This window comes from Protopterus annectens, chromosome 14.part0, assembly GCF_019279795.1.
Source record: "Protopterus annectens isolate FY-2018-M chromosome 14.part0, PAN1.0, whole genome shotgun sequence".
NCBI classification, from domain to species: Eukaryota; Metazoa; Chordata; order Ceratodontiformes; family Protopteridae; genus Protopterus; species Protopterus annectens.
The window spans coordinates 653,632,337-653,656,415 of record NC_056748.1 but is presented as its reverse complement, the minus strand read 5'-3'; the positions used below and the strand labels follow the sequence as shown (position 1 = coordinate 653,656,415).

At 36.9% G+C, this 24,079-nt stretch overlaps 1 protein-coding gene across 7 annotated transcripts in view; it reads left to right on the top strand.

Moving 5' to 3' along the window:
* ANK3 (ankyrin 3) overlaps window positions 1-24,079 on the top strand; it is a 2,432,060-nt gene that overhangs the window by 1,942,105 nt on the left and 465,876 nt on the right. For all 7 annotated transcript variants that reach the window (XM_044056400.1, XM_044056402.1, XM_044056401.1 and 4 more), the window contains one exon: window positions 19,417-19,628. In XM_044056400.1, the coding sequence (XP_043912335.1) occupies window positions 19,417-19,628 (212 nt within the window). The remainder of the gene's footprint in view (window positions 1-19,416; window positions 19,629-24,079) is intronic.

Here is a 24,079-nt window from a genome sequence, read left to right as displayed (position 1 = left end):
GAAGGAAGAAAAGAGCAATTCAGAAAGAAGACAATATGAGGAAAATATTATTGATAAACAAAGTGTCATGGGGTTTATCTGATGAAAAACATGAGGTTGTAATAGATGATTATGTGGTGAAGGATGATCAAATTGTAATGGAAAAAATGTATACGTGCAGAAATACAACAGATATATAGTAATATGAAGTTATAAAGGAGAAGTGAGTAATTTTGAGACAGGAGATGAAAATGAATAGAGTGACAGAAATATCAGTTGGAAGGGTAAGAAGAAGAAAATCATTTGGAAGTAAGAGGGAAGCAAAAAAGGAAAAATTATGTTTCTAGATTAGCTGTAAAAGTAAGCAGTTATGTTTTAGAAATTAAGTTACATGATTATTAGATACAAGGTATGTAAAAAAAAGAAACATATAAAATTAATGCTTTATGGGGTAAGATGATTATTTGGTCAGTGGGAAATTAAATTTGCTTAGGTATAGGAGTCCTGGTAAGTGAAAAAATTAAAATATCGGATAGTACAACAGTAATACCAGGAAGTCCGGTAATATGTGATATAAAACTGGAAAAAGTTATAAAAGTATGTACAATTTATGCATAAACAAATCTAACAAAGAAGGAAAATTAAACAGCTAAAAACATTGTGTGTTGGTTTCTGTATCCATACTTATGGTGGGGGACTATAAATGTAATGTAAAAAAGAAAAATATATATAAAATAATACAGGTTATTAAGATAATGAGGGAAGCTATTAAGTGTGGAGGTTTGAAAACAAAAGAAAAGTGAGAATGGCTCTGTCAAAGAGGGATATTTAAAACTGACATACATTATATTGTTTATTTAAAGGAGATGAAGGAAATAGTGGGAGGTGTGAAAATTGATTACTTTTTGGACCATAGAGCAGTGTAGGTTTTAACAGGTAATAAAGATATTGTAAAGGAAGATTAAAAAAAAGTAAAATTAGAAACATTAATAAGGAAGGCAAAATGAAGGTAGAATTGGAAAAATTATGGGGAAAGTATCTGACAATTTGAGTACATTATAGAAAATGGACACAGGTTATATAGAAGTAGAAATATAAGAATGTTTATTTAGAAGTGGAAAAAAGAAAAGAAAAGCAAATAAGACAGACTATAATGACAGTTTGAATATGAGGTAGAACAAAGACAAAGAAGAAATAGAATAAGAGGAAAAGACGAGGAATTCTATGAGAAAATGGGTAAAAAGTAAAGTTAATGTTGTATAGGCAAAGATTATTTGTAAAGGGGTTGAAATAAGTTGTTAGCCTTTTTAGAAAAAAGGGTTATAACAAGAAAAAGGTAATTGAATGTAATTTTTGATGAAGAGAAATTCAGTGTGGTGAGGGAGAAAGTATAAATGTAATAAAAAGCTTTGTTTGTTAACTTGCTTGAAAAAGAAGAGGAAAAAAGGTACAGTGATGATTAAAAAGAGACAATATCATGGAAAATTTACAGGAAGCAGTATAATAGGGAAGAGTGTTGTCAACACCAGGATTAATTGGATTAAGTCATGGATTTGATTTTACAAGGAGATGAACAAAAATGAAAACAAAAAATATTTTAAGTGCAATGTGAATGTTGACAAGAATGTATAAATGAAGAAATTTGTGATGAGGTAATACAGTATATATAGGAAGAAAGATGAAAAAGATATTAAAAACTGGAGACAGCTAACTTTTTAAATTATGGATTATAACATTTATGAGAATAATGCAAAAAAGGATACAAGTGGTATTGGTTGAATAGATAGGCAGTGAAGCTGTTGGCACTAAAGATCACTAAAATAAATGCTGATAGTTAAAGAAGTCATAAGTATGATATTAACAGAAAATAAAGAAGTAAAAATAGTGGTGTGATGTAGCAAAATCATTTGATAAAAGCAGTCATAAAGAAATGTGGAAGATTCAAGAGGCATGTGGATTAAGTGGAAGGGCAGTAAAAGTTATAAGAAAATGTTCTGAAAGTTCTTGTTTTTAGTGTGATGATGAATGGATGTATGGAGAAAAGGTAAAAAAAATAAGATGGGTAAAGCAGAGCTATCAATTAAGTATGTGTTTATTTGTTTTTGTTATGAATGCAGTGATTCAAACTTCTATGAATGACATGATAGATGCATGTGGGGAAATGAAAAAAATGAGTTATGATACTGATTTGTTATAAGCTGATGGGTTAGTTATTGTGGCAAAAGACAAAGCGTGAATAAGTAAAGTGGTGATAAGGATTTAAAAGGTGTTGAGAAAAACTGGGTTACATTTAAAAAAGACAAATGGTAAGGGATTTGTAGAAATAAAAAGGTAAATGGAATTTATTGTACTAGAAATGAAATAAGTATATTTGGGTAAAACTTGGGTAGTAAGAAAATGTAATATATCGCTGGAATTGCAATTGGAAGAAGTAAAGAAATTGATTCCATGGTGCAAAAGTTTTAACCTATCTTTTAATAAGAAAGATTGTGTGTTAAATACATATATTTTCTGGAAAATGGCATGTTTAGGTGGTATTACATGTTTCCATGTAAAATAGAAAAATAGTTGCTAGACACTTTTTTCAGCATCAGTTGGGAGACAAGACTAAACCCTGTGAGAAGGGGTATAATATACAGTAAAAAAGAGAGCAGGAGGCTTGAATGTAAAAATGCTGTTGTGTTTAGCATCCATATATTTGTTTTGGGTAATAAAGAAGGTAAATGAAAAAGACATAAACATGGTAGAAAAATGTTATACATGAGACATGAAGAAGTATAGAAAAAAGTGATAAAGGGGAAAGGAAAGAAAAGAATGTGAATAAAATTAAATTATAGAAAACAGACATTGATAAATGTAATAGCAAGAAAATGTATAACAATGATGAAGGAAGTCTATTTAGTATGCCCATGGGGAGACTTAAAATAGGAAGTACAAATTACAATAAAAGAAAGAAGAAATTGGTTTGAAGATTTAAAAAAAATGTCTTTCATGGAGAATATTATTGGGTAAACAAGGGAAAAAGTGTAAGTAATAAAATTAAGTAGAAGCAAAACATTTTTGAAATGTAAAATAAGTAAATGTTTTTGTAAAAGGTTTAAAGGGGAGTATACATGGAAGGGGTTTAAAAATATAATTTTGCAAATAATTTTGTATGGTAAATATGGTAGAGAAAGAATCATGAAAATAAATGGGATGGATTTGTTTGTTGCAACATGGATATTGTGAAAAAAATGATGTGGGTTGTTATATAATACAAATAGTGAAGATTAATATGCATTAGCAGAAATAAAAAGATGGCTGTGAAGGTAAGGATGAGGACATTAACAGTGGAAAGAAAAATAATTTTGTTTGATATAGTAAAGGCATTTTTTTAATTGTGATGTTTTCTTTCTCTTTCTTTGTTGGATTTTTCTAAAAAAATGAGAAGGAAGTTGTGCATATAAAAAAAGAGTATAAATAAAGCAAATACTACTACTTTCAGAAAGTACTATATGATCTTTTATATCCACCCAATTTAACCTGAAGGATGGAATTAATTTGCTAGTTATGTCATTTTCTATAGATGTTTCACCTTCTCATCTGTTCTACGTAAATACTGTAATGTAGAAGTCAACTCTTGAGTGTGGATTGCAGCTGACTCCCCCCTCTTGACGATGTCAGTACCACAGATATGTATGTATTTTACACCATGACAGTGTATTGACTTTTATCCCTGTCATACTGGAAACCCATTATATAATATCATGGTCAGAATGAAACAACTGTTACAGCCATCCTTATATACCGAAAGTGTGCCATGGACTATGTTCCAGTTACGTGTATTTACAAATCTTGTTATTAGATGAGCTGTTGATTATAATTAACTGGAAAGTTTGGCCATGACAAATATTAGCACAGTGTAGGTATGCCAATATTTATTGTATGACTTTGTAGCGTCATACTGAAATCTAGATATAAATATGAAATCTAAAGGTAGATAAGTATTTACATGGCCAATGTAGAATGCCTGTTTCCCTTTTTGTCAGGTGAGCTATTAAACATAGTTAACTAAAAGCCTGTTTTTGTCTATTCTTGATATTGCTGTTCTCGTATTACAGTTTGAGACTGAAGTAGATAATGCATTACCAGGGGCTTACCCAGGGTTTATATATTTATACCCCAAATTATACATTATCTTTCTGAACCTAACCGTCCACTACTAAGTGTGGCTCATAATCTGACAGTACATAAAAAAAATCTCTTGCAGTTAACTGGGCATGAAGTAAATATGAATGAAGATTTTATGCTTTCTGACAAAGGAATACCAACATTTTATTAACAAAAAGCTGTTGCCATAAATGCCCAGTTCTAGCTGTTATACGAATAAGCATAAAAACATTTTCAGCTAAAAGAAGGAAAGCAAACTGTTAATAAACTGAGCACAGCCTACTTAAGATTTAGCTAAACTGAATACAATGAGTAATAATGAAGCACCTGTAACAAACCAAGCTGTGATTGATTCCTCTCCATAGAGGAGTGCTCAGAATCCTTGACATGTGCCTTCTCTGTTGCCATGCAGATGGAATGGTCATGTGTCAGATATTTATCATTCCTTTTGCCACATGCTTCTTTTATAAACAGAATTCTTTTAATGCACATTGTAATCGGCATATTCCTAGAAACAGTCCTTAGTTTATCTAAAGGAAGTTTTCTTGTAGTGCGTTCTGTTATGTATTCAGGGATGTCAAGTATCAGCAGAACTAGACTGTCTTCTAACTGCAGCATAGAAAAATCCATATAAAAATCCATTGAAAGAGAAAGATACACATTGTGTTGCAATGTAAAATAATTAAATGTTAATCTGTGTTTAACAGTGTATCCTTCAAATTTATAATTTAAAAGAATAAATTTACAAACTCAAGTGAGAGGATTGTATGAACTTAATTTTGTTATCCTTTGATATACTGAATAAGATACAAACAGAGTACAAAGTGTACATTGTTCTTAAATTTATCAGTTGCTCCTTTTCCAAAGACAACATACAAAATATCATTTCAAATATTTCAGATTTCAGATGTCACATGCGAAATCTTGTTTCTGTACACTACCAAAATGTACTTATCAAATGCCAAATCTTACAAGTAATGCTGTTGTTAGAATCTTTACATTTCACATGCGTCAGTATACTACATAATAGTAAAAATCAGATACATACCATGTGCAGAATCTAATTTATCACATCAGATAATGTGTATGTTCTAATTCTGTGTGATACCAATTCTTTTATATGTCTTTAATTCGCTTAACTGTAGCAATGGCTTAACATTTACAGTCGTGGTAAATCATATAAGAACAGTGGCCTTAATTCAGAAAAGTTAATTTTGTATTCAGAGTCAGACCTACCTCATTGCTTTTGCACAGAGATGCGCAGCACTGTGGTAGGTTTTCTCTGTGGCCATGCTAGATGCTAATGAGGCATTCCGGGAAGAGACATCTAGGGGGGAGACCTAGCTGAAGTAATGCATTTATGCAGCCAAGTGATTCAGTGAATTGCTCGACTGCATAATTTAGCACAGCTGCAACTGTCCGCTCATGGTAATGTACACAGCCAAAAGACCATGTTCATCTATCTCAGTAGAGATAAGTGAGGTTATTGATCAGGTATGTTGATGTTAAAGTGTGTATGTGAGGGGCTGCATTTGTGAATGTTTGCCTGGGAGGTTGCATTGGGCTAGTTCATAACTGTCGCAAGTTGGCATCCCACAAGACTGAAAACAGTTTTGGGAACCCCGATTCTTTTATTTTTATTCTTTTTATTTAATTTTTATTTGAATTTATTATTTCACCCAAAAATGCTGGGCTATATGCCTTTTCTGTATGCTGGTAAGCGATTGTCTGGGAGGGATTGCATAGGACTTTATCTTATTAAAAGATCTGCCAATGTCTGCTCAATATCTTACAATCTTAAAAGAATTTATAGCATAAATGTCAGTGAACCTGTAAGGGAATTAACTATGGTCATCAGAGTCACTGTCCTTATATAACTAAAGGTTCTTACAAGGGATGTCATCCATTTCCTTTCTAGTTTGGTCTACTGCTCTAATATGATACCCTCAAAACCTGGTACTGAGGTCTCATATAAACCACTTCACATTCCATTGACCCCAAACAAGTCTATTTTAAGTAACCTGAAACTTTTTTCTTCTGAAAGTGTAGTATTTTCTCTGTAAGGGAAGTGATTGCATGTAAATCAGATTGTATCTTTTATGTGTCCTAGTGTATATATAATGCATTTTATGTAAGCAAGGCTTTAAGTCTGTTTAAGTTTAGAATTTCAGAGCATTCATTTTAAATATGCCATAAAATGAGAATAATTCTCATATCAGCATGTTTTGACATAATCTTTTGAGAGATTTCACATTTTTTTTCAAACTTGAAAGGTTCAGTTGGATGTTACTGGAAAAATTGTTGCTTGTCATTTGTGAGGCCAAGCTTCACTCCCATCAAAAGTGATGCATTTCACACTGATGAAAAATGAATGTGTTCCCTTTTTTACAGAAATATTATACGTCTTCATTTGTACACTGGTATATGATGCTGTAACTTCCAATTTTAACTGAATAAGTTAGGTACTGTGCATAAGTAGAAACAAGCCTTTTATGCCTCCTTTTCATACACTGAGGAAGGGAACTGGACTGTTATTTTTTGTGCTGTCATCCATTTGTAGTCAAAGAAAGCTTTATGTTTCTTTTATGGTAGTGCAAAAGCCTTTAGCTACTTCTGGATTTATGGCCTCTGTTCTACTCTATTAAGAGACTATGCTGTTTTTGTAGGTTAAAAAATGAAATGCCAACAACCCTGCTAATGTGTGTTGTTATTGTATGTGCAGTTTTAAGAAGAAATCTCCAACAGTGCCATTATATAATGCAGATATTGTTGCCATTCTTTCTGTCTAATCTAATGCGATTCAGTAACGATGATGCAGCAGTGCACCGCACATGAACATGTCCAGGCCTTAAACTACATCATTCTGTATACTTGTAGTCGCTGTATCCATGGCATTAGGATGAGGAAACAAGTACACATTTTAATCACAAGATGACACATTTTAGTACGCGTTTAAGTCAAGTACTTCATAAAAATACAGTATTGTTTTTCGGGTCTATATTACCAAAGCAAAAAACCCTATGCGCGAATACCAAAACATCGACCCCTATACTGTGAACCGTGAAAACCACGAACGCACTAAACCGCAAAAAAAAAATATATATCGAACTGTCATAGTCAGCCAACCCCACTACCCGCTACATACCACCTACCCAAACAAAATAAATAAACCACATACATACACTAACCAAACCCTGCTTCTAACCTAAACTAAAGCACCAAAACCCTACCTCCAACACTACACTAAACCCCACAAACACAACTATCTATGCACTCTCCTTAACCCCTCCCTAACCCTAAGGTCCGTAACTACCGCACACTTCCCCTACACACATACACCCAAACAAAATAAATAAAACACATACATACATTTAAAAAACACCTACTTCTAACACTACACTAACTCTTACATACATTACCTATCTATGCACTTACCTTAACCCAAATCCTAACACTAAATTCCTATCTATCACATGCTTACCTTACGGAGCTATAAAGCAGATGGGCCAACCAAAACAAATCGACATTTCAAACTTCGCAGTTTTGAACTTTTGCGGTTTATGTACTTCGCGCAATACAGGTTGACGTCTTCGTATTCGCCTAAAGGAATCTTCGCTCTCGTAATAGGAACCCTGTTTATCTGGGTTATTATTTGCATTAGGTTTACAAATCTGTGGTTAAAAAATGCTGATCTTAAGTTTTTAGGTGTTTGTTAACCACATTGTTCTCTTTGTTTTTCAAAGTTCTTACTATATTGGTGTGGGAATTTAGGTCTTAATCACTTTATATGGAGTGCATGCACTTTAGTGGGAGGTAAAACTCTCCCACTGAATAAGCAAGGTAATGTGTACCAGCTGTTACATTTAATCTGATATTTAAGCAGTGTGCTAGCAGTCTGATGAAATATTTTCTGACTGATAAGGTTATAACAGATTTATCTGTGCCACACACTAAGCATAGATTATTTTGTTTGTTTACTTCATTTAACCTTTAACTAGGCTTTTCACATTAAAATGCTGTATTATGTTACTCAGGCATCCCAAGGCCAACTCCACAAGCAAAGCAAAGAAAGCATTATTTTTTTACAGAATGGATTCCCTGAAATGTGGGCAGCTGACAGCTCTTAAATTCCATTCAGGTATGAACACAAAATGGTTGCAGTGTAATCTGAAAACTGCATTCTTGTACGTGATGAAGACTGTACACTCTCAAAATATATGGCACCCCCTTATTAATATACTGAACTCTGAAGCTGCTGTACTTTAAGGAATATTATGTCAATAGAGTGCATTTTTACAATGAAGTACTTCTGCAAAATACTCCATCACAATTGCAGATTACTGTCAGCAAAATTAAATAAAATAGCTTCCAAATAGTGCTTAGACAACAGTAGTTTAACCACATGCTGTATGTTTTGCATTGCCCAATGTAGAAAACTGTGGTACAGTAAGATTTAGCAACATTGTGGCAGACAAATGCAGCATCAGCAAAACTGAAAGCAAACATATGGTGTAACACCTGCACAAACTGGGCCATCCATCTTGTACAGGAAAATACAGCTTCCAGATGTCCACTAAAAAGTGCTTTTTGACAGGCCTAGGCAGGGCCTTGCAGACAGCTGGTCTAACTTGAGATAATGATAACATTCCTGTTGTACAGCCAAGTAGGTTGTGGTTGCAGGCAGTTCAGAAGCTTTGTAAAAGTGTCCAGTGAGGGAAGGAGGTATATAAATGTAACAGTAATATCAGCATCATGGCAAAGAGGGATAGATCCCTGCCTATGGCCCAGATGAATTGGCTTTGGTAAGCAGTTTTGGCTTATGTGGCACTCACAAGGGAAGGATGGGCTTGCCTATCCTAGTAGAGGAGGTCACGTACCTGGATGCTCCTGAGATGATTCCCTGGTGGGGAATGAGGACTTGTAGGGGGTGTTGTCCTAACTGGGAATAGGTGGTAGATATTGAGTAAATTGCAATGGAGGAGGGACAGTATGCTAACAGTCCTCACTGCATGTTCAACCATTAGATGCATAGGAGCATACACAGGGGAATGCACAGGGGAATTGGAAGCTAGGGCTTTGATACCTCTCAGCAGCAATATGGCAGTGCATCAGGATCTTATGGACCTGAGCCCAGGTCAGAGCAAGTCTAGGGAGGAACAGGTGTGCCTGTAGACCCAGGATGTCATTCTGTCATCACCAAGTGCTGCCTAGTTGACAATTTTTACATCTATTAAATCTCAGACTCATCTCTGGATTCATGATTGAAGTGTGAAGAACTGCTGTAGTCATTCCATTCCACAAATGCAAATCCATGACTGAGCTGAGTAGTTATAGACCTATCAGCCTCACTATCCTTATGAGTAACTATAGACCTGTCAGCCTCACTATCCTTATGAGTAACTATTGACCTGTCAGCCTCACTAGCCTTATCTGTAAGGCAGTGGAGCACATCATTATGGATCTCATAAACAAGGACATAGGCAGTCTTCAAAACCAGGACCTGAACCAGTTTGAGTTTGATAATGGTAGATCATGCTTTTTGAACTGAGTGAACTTTTTTGAGCAAGTCACTAAGACATTAGACTCAAGTAAATCAGTTCACATGGCTTACCTGGATTGGACAAAGCCTTCTGTACCACTGTACATTTGGGCATCATTGAAAATCTAATCCAATTAAACAAACAGAAACCTGTAAGTTACCCACTGGACTGCAAACTGGCTGATCAACAGGACCCAGTATGTTAGTGTTGTAGTCATACGCACTTAACTGAAATAGTGATTACCAGCGGTGTTCCCCTCCCCCAGTGGTTGGGGCTGAGACCACACATCTTTTTTATGTATTTCTCTGATGTTAAAGCAGACACCAAAGGCCTGTGGCTTGCAAAGTTTGGTGTTTCAATATTTATCAAGGATATCCACACCTCCAGGTTAGTGGTATTGCACGAAGTATCGGAGACCATCCATGTGCAACTGACAGTGGGCAAGACTGCTTTTCAGTTTATAGCATCCTACAGACCACCCTCTCAAAGTCAGGAATCCCACTCGACTTTCCTGAAAACATTGGAGAACATGAAGATCTCTCCGAACACCATTATACTGGGCGACTTCAACTACCCAAACATAGACTGGGAGCATTACTCAAGCCCCAGTACCTTAGCCCAAAGGTTCCTGGAATTTATAAACTCAAATGCTGTGGAACAACTAGTTACCACTCCCACAAGAGGGGAAAACATACTAGACCTGATCATTACCAACAAAGGGACTCTATGCTCCATACCAGAAGTATATGCCTCATTGGTAAGATCAGACCATAAATTAATTTCACTGGATATCCACATCTCGACCCCACCCCCAGCCCAGAAAACCACAGTGAAAAACTTGTCAAAAGCGAATTTCACACTTCTCAAAACCGAAATGGAATCCTTCAAGGTCCCATAGCCAGTGGAAACTACGGCCCAAACTGCAGAATCCTATATAAACACATTCTACGGACATCTCCAGGAATGCATGGATCATGCTATCCCAAACAAAATCAAGACCCAGTCATCCAAAGGCAGGCGTCCAGTCTGGTGGACCCCAGCCATAAATAAACTGTACAACAAAAGGAGGAAGCTACTACATGATAGAGCAAAATCCCTAAAAGGGAAGGCATCTCTGATCAGTACTAGCAGAAAATTATGATCCCTCATAAAATCCTCCAAGGCCAGCTTCGAGAGAAAAATTACACAGGACACTAAAGACAATCATAAGGCTTTTTTCAGTTATGTTAGGAACCTGGGATGCAACTCCCAGACTTGTTCTGAGTTGATTCTAAACGACAAAAATTACACTGAACCCACAGACCTCACCAATATCCTGGCAGACAGGTTCAGTGCAAACTTCTCCCCCCCTCCCCCCCAAAAGAGCAAGTATCTATCCCAGCAGAGTGCAGCCTCCCAAACATCTCTGATGCTCAGGTGAAGGCTGCCCTCTCCAAAGCAAAAAAACACTGCTTCCATGGGACCAGATGGCGTCCCGGTTTGCATCCTACATGAACTCCAAGAAGAACTAATCCCTCAAGTAAAACTGATGTACAATCTCAGCCTCACTACAGGATATGTGCCCAAAGAATGGCATACAGCAACAGTGGTCCCACTCCACAAAGGTGGCACCTCTGCGGACCCTGGAAACTATCGCCCCATAAGCCTGACTAGCCTAGTCTGCAAGGCTATGGAGAGGATCATCATGGAACTCATAAACAAAGACATTGGGGACCTACAGACACTAGATCCTACCCAATTTGGCTTTGTCAAGGGCAGATCCTGCCTTTTGAACCTGGTCGACTTCTTCGAAACAGTCACCAAGGCCGTAGATGAGGGGAAGGTAGTCCATACAGCCTATCTGGACCTCGCAAAGGCATTTGACACAGTACCCCACTCGGGCATCATAGATAAGCTATCCAGCCTAAATATAAACCCCTATGTCACAAGATGGGTCGCAAACTGGCTCAAAGACAGAACCCACAGAGTCAGAGTTGCTGGGGCCATGTCAGACTCAAAACCGGTCACAAATGGCGTCCCACAAGGTTCTGTCCTGGGACCTTTCTTGTTCGGTATTTACTTTTCTGAGGTACAGGCCAACGTGGGAGGACTATGGCTCACCAAGTTCGCAGATGACTGCAAACTGGGCGCCATAATCGACTCTCCAGCTGACACAAACATCCTTCAAAAAGGTCTCTTAGAGATGGATAACTGGTGCCAGAGCCATGGTCTAAAGCTAAATGCCAAAAAAGTGTATAGTCATACCCTTTGGCAAAAACAATGTGGCGACAAATTACCACATAGGTGGCAACCCATTAAGTACAGAGAAAGTAATTAAGGATCTGGGGACCCAAGTTGATAGCAATCTCTCCTTTGACAACCACATTGCCAAAGTGGTTAGAAAGACCTTCTACATAGCCCACCTCATCATGAAAGGATTCACATCTAGATCAAGAGAAGTAATCGTGCCCCTTTATTCATCCCTCATCAGGCCCATCATAGAATACAATGCCCCCTTTGGGATGTACCTTACCCGACACCTGCAGCAATTAGAAAGACCCCAAAAGTACCTCACCAGGAGGATCAAGGGACTCTCTTGTTTGTTTTATATTTCTCGGAGGTACAGGCCAACACGGAAGGACTGTGGCTGACCATGTTCGCAGATGACTGCAAACTGGGTGCCATAATCGACTCTCCAGCCGACATAAGCATCCTCCAAAAGGGCCTCATAGAAACAGACAACTGGTGCCAGAGCCATGGCCTCAAGCTAAATGCCAAAAAGTGTATAGTCATCCCCTTTGGCAAAAACAAAGTGCCCACAAATTACCACATAGGTGGTAATCCATTAAATACAGAAGAAGTAATTAGGGACCTGGGGACCCAAGTTGATAGCAATCTCTCATTTGACAACCACATGGCCAAAGTGGTTAGAAAAACATTTTATATAGCCCACCTAATCATGAAGGGATTCACATCTAGATCAGGGGAGGTCATCGTGCCTCTTTACTCATCCCACATCAGGCCCATAATTGAGTACAATGCCCCTTTTGGGATGTACCTTACCAGACACCTGCAGCAACTGGAAAGACGAAAAAAGTACCTCACCAAGAGGATCAAAGGGCTCAAACAGATGCCATATGCTGCCCGGTTAAAGAAACTCCAGCTCTACTCAGTGGCATACCGCCTGCTCATAGGCGATCTGTGCCTGACGTATAAAGCCATGTCCAACCCAGAATTAATGGACATGCTGCACCTCAGAAAATCCAAATCCCATCGAGCTATGCGCTCAAGAGACTTGAACCTCAGCACTGAAATAAATAGGACATGCTGGAGGGACAGATTCATAACCCAGAGGTTCCCTTCACTCTGGAATAAAATCCCAGTCCAGGTTAGGCAGAGTCCCTCACTGACTCTCTTCAAGAGGAATCTTGATGAGTGGATGGGAGATCGTAGGTTTACCCTGGGTATCACTTCTGTGTCACTGTTAGATAAAGGCACAGTATACTAACCTCGAAAAAGGGCATAGCAAAATAAATTTAAAATGGGTGGCAGGATAAAACAAACACATTCTGGCTAGGCTTATAAATGCCCTAGGGCAGATAGCCTAGTATGAACCTATGAACAGATGCCATATGCTGCTCGGTTAAAAAAACTCCAGCTCTACTCAGTTGCATACTGCCTACTTCGAGGCGATCTATGCCTGACATATAAAGCTATGTCCAACCCAGAATTAATGGACATGCTCCACCTCAGTAAATCTAAATCCCTTAGAGCCACGCACTCGAGGGACTTGAACCTCAGCACAGAAATAAATAGAACATGCTGGGGGGACAGATTCATAACCCAGAGGATCCCTTCGCTCTGGAATAGAATTCCAATTCATGTTAGGCAGAGCACCTCACTGACTGTCTTCAAGAAGAATCTTGATGAGTGGATGGGGGATCGTAGGTTTGTCCCGGGGATTACTTCCGTGTCACTATTAGACAGAGGCACAGTAAACTAAACTTTAAAAAGGGCACAGTATACTCAAATCAAGGGGTGGCGTAAGCCAAACACAATCGGGCTAGGCTTATAAATGCCCCAGGGCAGATAGCCTAGTATGAACCTATGAACCTATGAATATCGGCAAATTCAAAACTGTCATAAATACCCCAGATGACTAACACATTCTGCAGTAGGGCCCTAATACACGCCAACAAATGGTGCATGGACCATGGCCTCAAACTAAATGCCAGAAACTGGAGAATTTTGTCCTTTGGCAAACCTGGGCACTTTTGCTCCCATCACATAGGCAACACCCCCTCTTAGTAATTGACTTGATCATTAGGAACTTGGGAACTTTCACTGACAAAGAATTGTCATTTGACTACCATGTGATCATAGTTGTTAGGAAATCCTTTTATATAGCTAGACTAATAGTCAGGGGCATATCTTCCAGATCCAAGGATGTCATCATTCCCCTATGCACCTCCCTTATCAGATCAGTTATAGAATATAACATCGTCTTTATTATATACTTGGCTAAGCATATGCCCCAGCTTGACAGACTGCATTGTTTTCTTACCAAAAAAAAAAATTCATGGGCATGTCCTTCTTAAGTTACCCAGAATTCCTTAAAGCTCACTCACTCTTTTCATACTAGTATTGAGAGGAAATCTCTGCATTACCTACAGAACCATAAAACATAAAGTCCTTTGTAATCTCCTGTACAACCACAAAACTAGTACCACCCTAAACACTTGCTCAAGAGACCTAAATTTCCACCGAAACATAAATAGGGTATGTTGGCAGGAGATAGATCTTTCTCAGAGAATTGCATTTTTTGTGGAATACACTCCCCTCACAGAGGTTAAGCAGAGTAGTTCTATATCCCTTTTTATTTGTGACTTGAAGGATGGGATGGGCGATCATAAGTACATTCCTGATGTAGCCCCTCTAGCCCTTGTGGAAAAGGGGTCAGAAATAGGTCAGGATCTGGTATTAATTTATGTCTTGGTTAATGAAGGGGATCATTGACTAGAGTACAAATGCTCCACTGGATTAACAGCCTAGTAAGAGTAAAAGATCCCATAGCACCTACTGAAAAGAGTAGCGGTCCTTTATTAACATATATATATATATATATATATATATATATATATATATATATATATATGGTTCCCTATCAGAAGCCTGAAACACTATAAGCCTGAAAATCAAAATCCTGAAAACTATAGACTGAAAGTTCAAAATCCTGAAAGACCAAAATCGTGAAACTCAAAATCCTGAAAACACAAATAATGCTAATATGTCACTATAAAGACACTAATATCTACCAACTGACCCTGACCCTAACCCTAACCCTAAGGTCCATCACTATCGCACACTCACCTGACCCGCGCCCTAACCCTAACTCACTTAAACCGCCCCTAACCCCAATATTTGTCACTATTGCATACATGCCTAACCTGCTCCCTAACCCTAACTCACTTAAACCGCCCCTAACCCTAACATAAAACCAACCGCACACTTACCTGTACAACCACAAAACTAGTACCACCCTAAACACTTGCTCAAGAGACCTAAATTTCCACCGAAACATAAATAGGGTATGTTGGCAGGAGATAGATCTTTCTCAGAGAATTGCATTTTTTGTGGAATACACTCCCCTCACAGAGGTTAAGCAGAGTAGTTCTATATCCTTTTTTATTTGTGACTTGAAGGATGGGATGGGCGATCATAAGTACATTCCTGATGTAGCCCCTCTAGCCCTTGTGGAAAAGGGGTCAGAAATAGGTCAGGATCTGGTATTAATTTATGTCTTGGTTAATGAAGGGGATCATTGACTAGAGTACAAATGCTCCACTGGATTAACAGCCTAGTAAGAGTAAAAGATCCCATAGCACCTACTGAAAAGAGTAGCGGTCCTTTATTAACATATATATATATATATATATATATATATATGGTTCCCTATCAGAAGCCTGAAACACTATAAGCCTGAAAATCAAAATCCTGAAAACTATAGACTGAAAGTTCAAAATCCTGAAAGACCAAAATCGTGAAACTCAAAATCCTGAAAACACAAATAATGCTAATATGTCACTATAAAGACACTAATATCTACCAACTGACCCTGACCCTAACCCTAAGGTCCGTCACTATCGCACACTCACCTGACCCGCCACCTAACCCCAGTATTTGTCACTATTGCATACATGCCTAACCTGCGCCCGAATCCTAACTCACTTAAACCGCCCCTAACCCTAACATAAACCCAACTGCACACTTACCTGAACCCAACGCATGGCCCAACACCACAGGGCTAGCAATAGCAAAGCCACAAAGACGTCAGTATGTCCATTTTGTGTTTTCAGGATTTTGAGTTTGAGGATTTTGGTCTTTCAGGATTTTGAGCTTTCAGTCTATAGTTTTCAGGATTTTGATTTTCAGGCTTATAGTGTTTCAGGCTTCTGATAGGGAACCATATATATATATATATATATATATATATATATATATGTATATATATATATATATATATATATATATATATATATATATATATACACACACACACACACACACATACATTTTTATAGAATCATTTTAAATTCATTTTTAGATTTTATATATTGAAGCTTGCTTTTTCTTTATTTTTATATTGACCCCACTTCTTTTTCTATAACCATAATCTACTTTTTAGTATTAATGACAATACCCATAATCCATTAAACATAATTTCATTCTTTCATTACATACCACTCAAATTACATAAAATACTTTTCTTATCTTAATGTCTTTAAATTATTGTCTGTTTTTATAATATCCATATTGAATAATGCCATTTTTAAATCTTCATAATTTTTATATGTCAAAAAAATTCTATACATAATTTATTCCACAGTTTTTAACTCTCTCACATTAAAACACACACATACACACACACACACACACACACACACACACACACACACACACACACACACACACACACACATTCTGTTGTTTCTTGTTCCCCAGAGTACAAACGTATTCTTTCATCTTTCTTTTTATAAGACATATTTGCCTTAATGGGTAATTTCTTTATCCCCAATCTTCATAAAAAAACATGACACTCAGCATTAAGTCTACACTACTTATTTCTTTCTTTAATTCCTTTAATCTTTATTGTGGAGACATTTTCCCATGGATTGCTACAATAATATTTCTTCATAATAGTATTATGCCATGCTTTTCTATCTTCTGTTTCATCATTTTTTTTACTTTTCACAGTCTTATCTTTTGTTGCTAATTCTCTATTTCTTCATTTAAATATTATTTTATTATTTTATTTTGTATGCTTCCCCAAAATTCCTTATACTTACACTTCAATACATTTGTCACTAATGTGTCATTTTTTTTCATTTAACCATATCAATACTTTATTTAAATTTAATGTAGTAGAATAAACTATTGGATTTATAATACTGCATCCTCGTCCTTCCTTATTCATGTATAATACACTCCTCTTAACAGGATTTAGTCTTAATCCTCATCCAAAGGAAAAAAATATTTCTAATAAAATGTTTTCATATCCTATAGGAATCATAGTAACAATAGACAAATATGTTGTATTTTCTAATATAACTGAATTAATCAAATACACATTTTTCTTGTATGCTAATCTGTACATTTTCCATAATATACAAATATCTTTTATTTCCTTTATTATTGATTCCCATCCCTTCTTATAATCTTCTTTATCAAAGTTTATCCCTAAAACAGATATTTCCTTCATAGAAAATTGTATGCCTGCTCTTTTTATAGTATCACCCAATCCTTTATTTTTTCTTTATTAAGCATCATACCTCTTTCCTTTAAACTTTCAATTAAATAAAAAAAAAACATCTGTCATCTACTCTTTTGTTTTAGTTGTTATAATATCACCTGCATAAGACATCATAACTGGTATTTTAATTTCTGTTTGAATTTTATAATTTGCATTCATTTTCTGATTCACCTCTCCAACTACTGTATTCATACCTAAATTAAATATAAATGTCTATTTCTTTACTTGTCTATCCATGAATTAAAACCTTAACTTTATTATTCTTATAAGCAGTTCTATGCATTTGCTTAACTTTATCATTAATATTGAAGAAGCTAGAGATGAGGAACGAGTCCAACTGAGCATTCCTGGACTTGGAGAAAGCATATGATAAAGTCCTAAGATAGCTGATTTTAGGCAATAATGCGGTGGTTCAAAGTCCCGGAAACATTCGTAGAGTTAGTGCAGGCTGTGTACAAGGACCCAATGACTAAAGTACAGAGTTCAAGTCTCACAGAGGGGTTCCCAGTGGGTTGTCTATATCATTTTATCGCAGGTTCATTCCTGCAAACCTTTGTTCATTGACCCATGTACAGCGAACGTTCACTTCTGCGAACGTTCAGTTCAATGAATTACTTTCCCAGGAAAGTAGTGAGTTGCCCAGCATTCAGACCGTCATACAAAGCACTGTATTTTAAAGCCACCCAGCTGGGGGGCTGCATCCACCATACCCTCCTAACTATATACCAAGTCTGAGATCGCACTACAGTGGGGAAAAGGGCACATTCTGAAGCTGGGCAACTTATTACTTTCAAACACAAATCCCCTGAATCTGGATAAAGTAACCAATGATAAAAGTATAATGTTCCAAAAAAGCCAACAACTCGTTGGAATACACACAGCAAAACAATACTTTAATAAAAAATAGTAAAAATATGTAAAACATGTGAGCGCTTTCACAGAGTCTTCTCTACTTCCTCAGACATACTACAGTAACGGCTGCTCTTGTTTAAATAATTATACATCTGTGTCAAATCCAATCAGTTGACAGTATCTTGAAAATAAAAATTAAAAAGACATATACTATATAAACAATCAAATAATATAAATAATGGACTAAAAATGTATGTAAAAAATGTAAAAGCTTGCTCTATAGAGTTAGTGTTAAAACTGTAGAATATATGTATAGATGTGACTAAACATAATAATCAATGTTTCAAAGCCCTGTTCCTGAGAAAAGGTTTCAGTGAAACCTTACTATTTAGTCCAGGTTGTCTGTCAGCCTGAAATCTAATTATCCATTCTTGTTCTGAGGCTGCGGTCTTATTGTTCATGATCCCACCTCTTTTATTTTCTTGTATAATGTGTAACACTAGAAATTTGAAGGTGTGTGTGGCTCCCTCCTTTATAACATGCATCGCTAACGCTCTTGTCTCTTTTTTATTTTTAATATCCCTTACATGTTCTAGGACTCTATCTTTGAGCAGCCGATTAGTTTTGCCTACATACTAGGCTGGGCATTTTGTGCAGAGACCAAAATATACGACATTCTTACTATGACAGTCTGTATAAAAGCGTACACACCCGACTAGAATGTTCAGCATTGTTTTACGCTTTTATACAGACTGTCATAGTAAGAATGTTGTATATTTTGGTCTCTGCACCAGGTAGGTAGTGAATGATAACCAGATGGGATTTTATGCATTGCTGAAACCTAGGACAGCCTGTAGTCATTAGAAACTGTAGCTTGATAAAAGGAGAAAACTCAATGTTTATTTTATATTTCTTATGTTTGTAATGATAGCCACCATGGTTGAGGAGGATGAGCATCTGATAACCAGAGTTGACCGACATCCTTCTCAGTAGTTATTTAAATAATCGAGGATTAGACAACAAAGCACAAGAATAGTTGTATCTAACTGTGGTGTCTGTTTTTTCATCAGTTTCTAACAGAGATATGTTTTATTTCTTATTTCTTAGAACTCGATAGCCCTGAAGAGTTGGAGAAAAAATGCATCTGTAGAATCATCACAAAGGATTTCCCACAGTACTTTGCAGTGGTATCCAGGATTAAACAAGAGAGTAATCAGATTGGTCCTGAAGGAGGGGAGTTACACAGCACCACAGTAAAACGTGTAGAAGCATCATTTCCAGAAGGTGCACTAACCAAAAGAATACGAGTAGGCCTGCAGGTAACGATTCTCAAACTCTCACACTTACTGATATGGAACTGTAAGTTATACATAACTCTATGAAGACAGAATAACTTTTGTAATGTTTACCAAAAATAAAAGACTGCCAAACAGGTAATGGCAGCTTTATATGCATCATCAGTTATCTGAAATAAAAAACTGCAATGTAAATACTTGCTTTACCTATTCATCTAAGTAAATATTTTAATAAATGTGCTACACCAAATAAATAAATCATATATGTTAGAAAATGTATATATATCCATCATTTGATCACTTTTGCAGTAGCCTAAGCTATATGGAGTTATATCCTGACTAAAATGTGACAACTGGCCAACTTCCGAAAGTTTAGGACACACTCCACTGATCCTAAGCACTGAACAGCTCAAGGAAAGTGGTGTATGTCAGTGGTGAGAGTGCCAAACTTTCAGAACTTTCTTGCTATCAAAGTGCAGTCTTCCTTGTGGGCTTTGAATGATTGACATTCGACTAGAACTTCATCAAGGTTAGCAGATAAGTACCCTGTCGGAAGATGCCTTCCATTTTACTCTTTTTAGTAAGAAAAAGTTTAACATTTTGTCAAAATCTGCCAGAGATTGAAGATGGTGTTTTTTTTTTTCCTGGTTGTCACTAAAAAATTTTGTCAGGCGATTAGACTGACTTACCAAAGCTTCCCTATCTGCTTTTCATATGCTTTTTCCATTACAGACATGGATCGGGCTTCCACATATTCGGTTCTACCTACCCTGATCTGCAAGAAGAAAGATAGTATGCTTGAGTCTTTAGTTTCCATACAGGCTTCTTCTTCTCAACTACTGCTGAGTGATGCTGCTGTGGCCATTTCAGGTGCCTCGTTCTGTTAATTGCTTCCCCTCGATCCCCCTGATGTTGCTCCTCAAGAAGCTTGTAAGGGCCGAGAGACAGGCACGCTCCCTGTGGTTGTTCATCTCTGTTCTTCAGGCAAGGGAGAACCGTACATGTTGGTATCAGAAGAGGGAATGGATGTAATTCTTGCACAAAGCTGCTCTGAGGGGGTCATCAGGTCAGTCTTTTCTGGTGTGTCTCCCAAGTAAAGGAAATATAAAGTTAGGCTTATTTCTTTTGTAGCACATATGACAGACAGGGAAGATTGGATGGGTTTTGTTAAATGTTTATTGTAAGCCTTTTCAGACTTCACATGCTGAGCCTTACTTACTTTTAAAAAGGAAAATATTTTCCCCTCTCACAGATTCTGATTCTTAGTCTGAAGAAAAGGAATTAGACTTAGACTACATTTTCCAAGTTTCTACTCCACAGAATCAGGAATCTGCTCTGAGGAACATAACATATTTTTTTAGATTCCCTACCTGAAGAGTTATTCTTTTCTGATACTATTGCCAGAATGAGGCAGATATTTTAATGGGAAGAAAAAGAAATACCAGAATCCCAGCAAATATATGATTTTATACAGGTGGATTGTTCTCAACCTGGAGCTGTTCCTTCTGTTTTTCCAGCATTAGAGGATGCTTTCTTTTTAGTCAGTAGTTTGCGTTAATGGTTGTCCACTTCTTCCCAAGAAGTCTGATGAATTATGTAAGGTTATTCAGATCTACAAATTTCTTTTTTCAAACATTACATCAGTTCCTGTAGTGATTTCTCTGTCAAAGCCATCTTCTGCCAAACAACTTTTGGCAGCTAAACCTATGCCGTTTGATAAAGACGGAAAAGTCTTTGATATGTTGGGAAGAAAGTGTATAGTTCATCCACCTTAGTCTTCAGAATTGAGAAGTCTATTTATTTACTTACTTTTTCTTTTACTGGGAAAGTCCACCTGGGTCTGTTACCCATTTTCAGCAGAGGCCCATGGAGATCATCTCCACAACAATGCAGACTTACATGAGTGATTAAGAAATATTTTCTTGGTTAAATGTAATGCACCATCATTGATTAAGATTAAACATGCTTAGCATAACATTTTCAAAAACATTCAGTAAGCTAGGGGAGTGAATATAAAGTTCATATTTTGAAGTGAGGTGTTTTAGAATTGGATGAGACTCAGAGAAGAAATAAAGTAGTCAGAAAAGTGAGAAGGGAAGTATCAGGAACAGAACAGTGAGAAGGAAAGGTTAAGAGTATAAGTAGGTAGGTAGGTCTTAATGTTGATGGGGCATAGATAACCTGGTGAGGAGCCAAAACAGAGCCAAGTGTTTGCTAGAAAATCTTATAAAGTGACTTTGAAAGACTGGAAGTTTGGTATTAATCTGATAGATACATAGGGAGTTCTAGGATTGGGTAACGTAGTATGAGTATAGACTATGTAAGGTGGATTTGAGTGTTTTATGGATAGAAAGAAGCTTTTGGTCATTGGAACAAAGACCTTACTTGGGGGTGTAGTTAAAGAGAAGAGTGCTTAGTGTGGGATAGATAGTAGAGTAATGAATAATTTTATAGGTGGTGACTAGCTGTGTGCATGTTAAATGGTGGGATAGTTCTATCCATTTTAGAATTTTGAGTTCCATTCAGACTTACAAGTCCAAGGTTTGACAATATGAAAGAATTAATTGCCGACAGTCCCTTCTTCAGACTTGGACATCTCTGAAATATTTTACACCTATGTTTTTGGTAACCAAACACTCCGTAATACTTTCTTATGACACTACTAATGCTGTTTCCAGAGCAGCTGCTGCAGGGTCAGGGATGAGAAGTCTCACCTGGCTACAATACCAGAATTTACCAGAGGATGACAAAGCTGAGCTCCTGAATACTACACTGAATAAAGAAGTTTTATTTGTTCTTTCTTCTGCTGAAATTTAATTCAGGTGGTTACTTAGATATTTCAACCCTGTGTACCAAAATACAGTCAAAACTTTTCCTTCCAGTTCAGGTGTCTTTTACTGTAAATATCATAAACAATCCTAGCAAGGCATAGGCAAACAAAATTTCAGAACGGAATGGCAGGAGATTCAAAAAGGCAGGGGAGGGGGGGTTCATTCCAGAACTAAGGACACTATATAGAAGTAGAGTGATTATATGTCTTATCAGTTCCCCCACCCCACCCCCCTGCCCTGTCATTCCTGTAAAACTTTCCTGAAGTCTAGGTCTTCACTTTCCTCTGTTGTAACAGATAACTTTAGAAACTTGATTCTAAGAATCATTTAAAAGGGTTAAAACTGGCAGTAGAACTTCTACCCTCCTTTTTTAGGGATTCATGTGCAGCTGTCCAATCAATCCTGTCTGTTTCCTCCTTTACTAGAATAAGTAGTGGCCCAGGGAGTTACAGCACCTGTTCCTCCAGATCAGATTTGGAGAGGATTTAATTTAAGCACTTTCTGCTACCAAAGAAAGAGGGAACTTAGATATCTGTTCTTTCTTTTGTGAACCTCCACATCAAAATTCCAAAATTCAAAATAATTTCTGCACAATCTCTATTGCCCCTCATTCCTTATTTCAGTGTTCTAATAACTCTGGGTTTAAAAGCCCGTTGTCACATAGATCTTGATTCATATTTTTCTATGTCTGGTTTAAATTTCCCTCCTTTACTTTTTGGGTTGTCAACAGCTCCAAGAGTGAACAAAGCGAAATCTTCTCTCATTACTTCATATAGGATAGTGTTTCTGGGATGTCTTTTGGATACATCCCTCATGAGTGCTTTCACCATCAGAACAAAGTAGAATATTACAGGGAACAGTTTTTGATATTTTTCAACCAGGTAATATTTCAAAATTCTAGCTTTCATGGCCGCTGCAGTTCTAATGACTCCTTTCACCAGACCTCACATGAGGAAAATTCAATGGTTCATCAAATCATTGTGGACCAAACACCAGCACCTCCTATCTTTTCAAATCCCAGTCTTGGAGTGTGTAAAATTGTATTATGTTAGTGGGTAAATCAGTAGTCTCTCAACTCAGGTCTCTCTTTTTCCCCTTCCATCCCCCATTCAGTCTGTAACCACAGGTGGCTCAGACTTTGTTTAGGGAATTGTATCCAAGTGGGTAAAAGTTTAAGGTCTGTAGAACTTAGAGGACAAATTAAAGCTTACAAATGTCACAGAAATGATGGCTTTAATAAATTCTGTCAAATTTGTTAACCATCTTGGAATTCTAGGCCCTCTACTATTAAACACAGACAACAACATAGTGATGTGGTACTTAGCAGGGGGTAACCAGATCATGTCCCACTTTGTAAATTTGTGGTGGTAACATCGGATCTAATAATTCAAAGTTCTTTGATTGGAAAACTGTGTTACTGGTTGCTCTGACTTCTTCAAGAATAGTGTCTGAGTTACAAGTTTGTATGTTGATTCAATCCTATCTCATCTTTCACAAGGATAGAATAACATTGCAAACAAATTCTTCCTTTCTGACTAAAGAGGTTTCAGAGTTTACTTTGAGCCAGGATTTTCATCTCCATGTTTTCTATCCAGAACCAAAGAATGGGGGAGAAAGAGTTCTGCATAATCTGGATGTTGACAT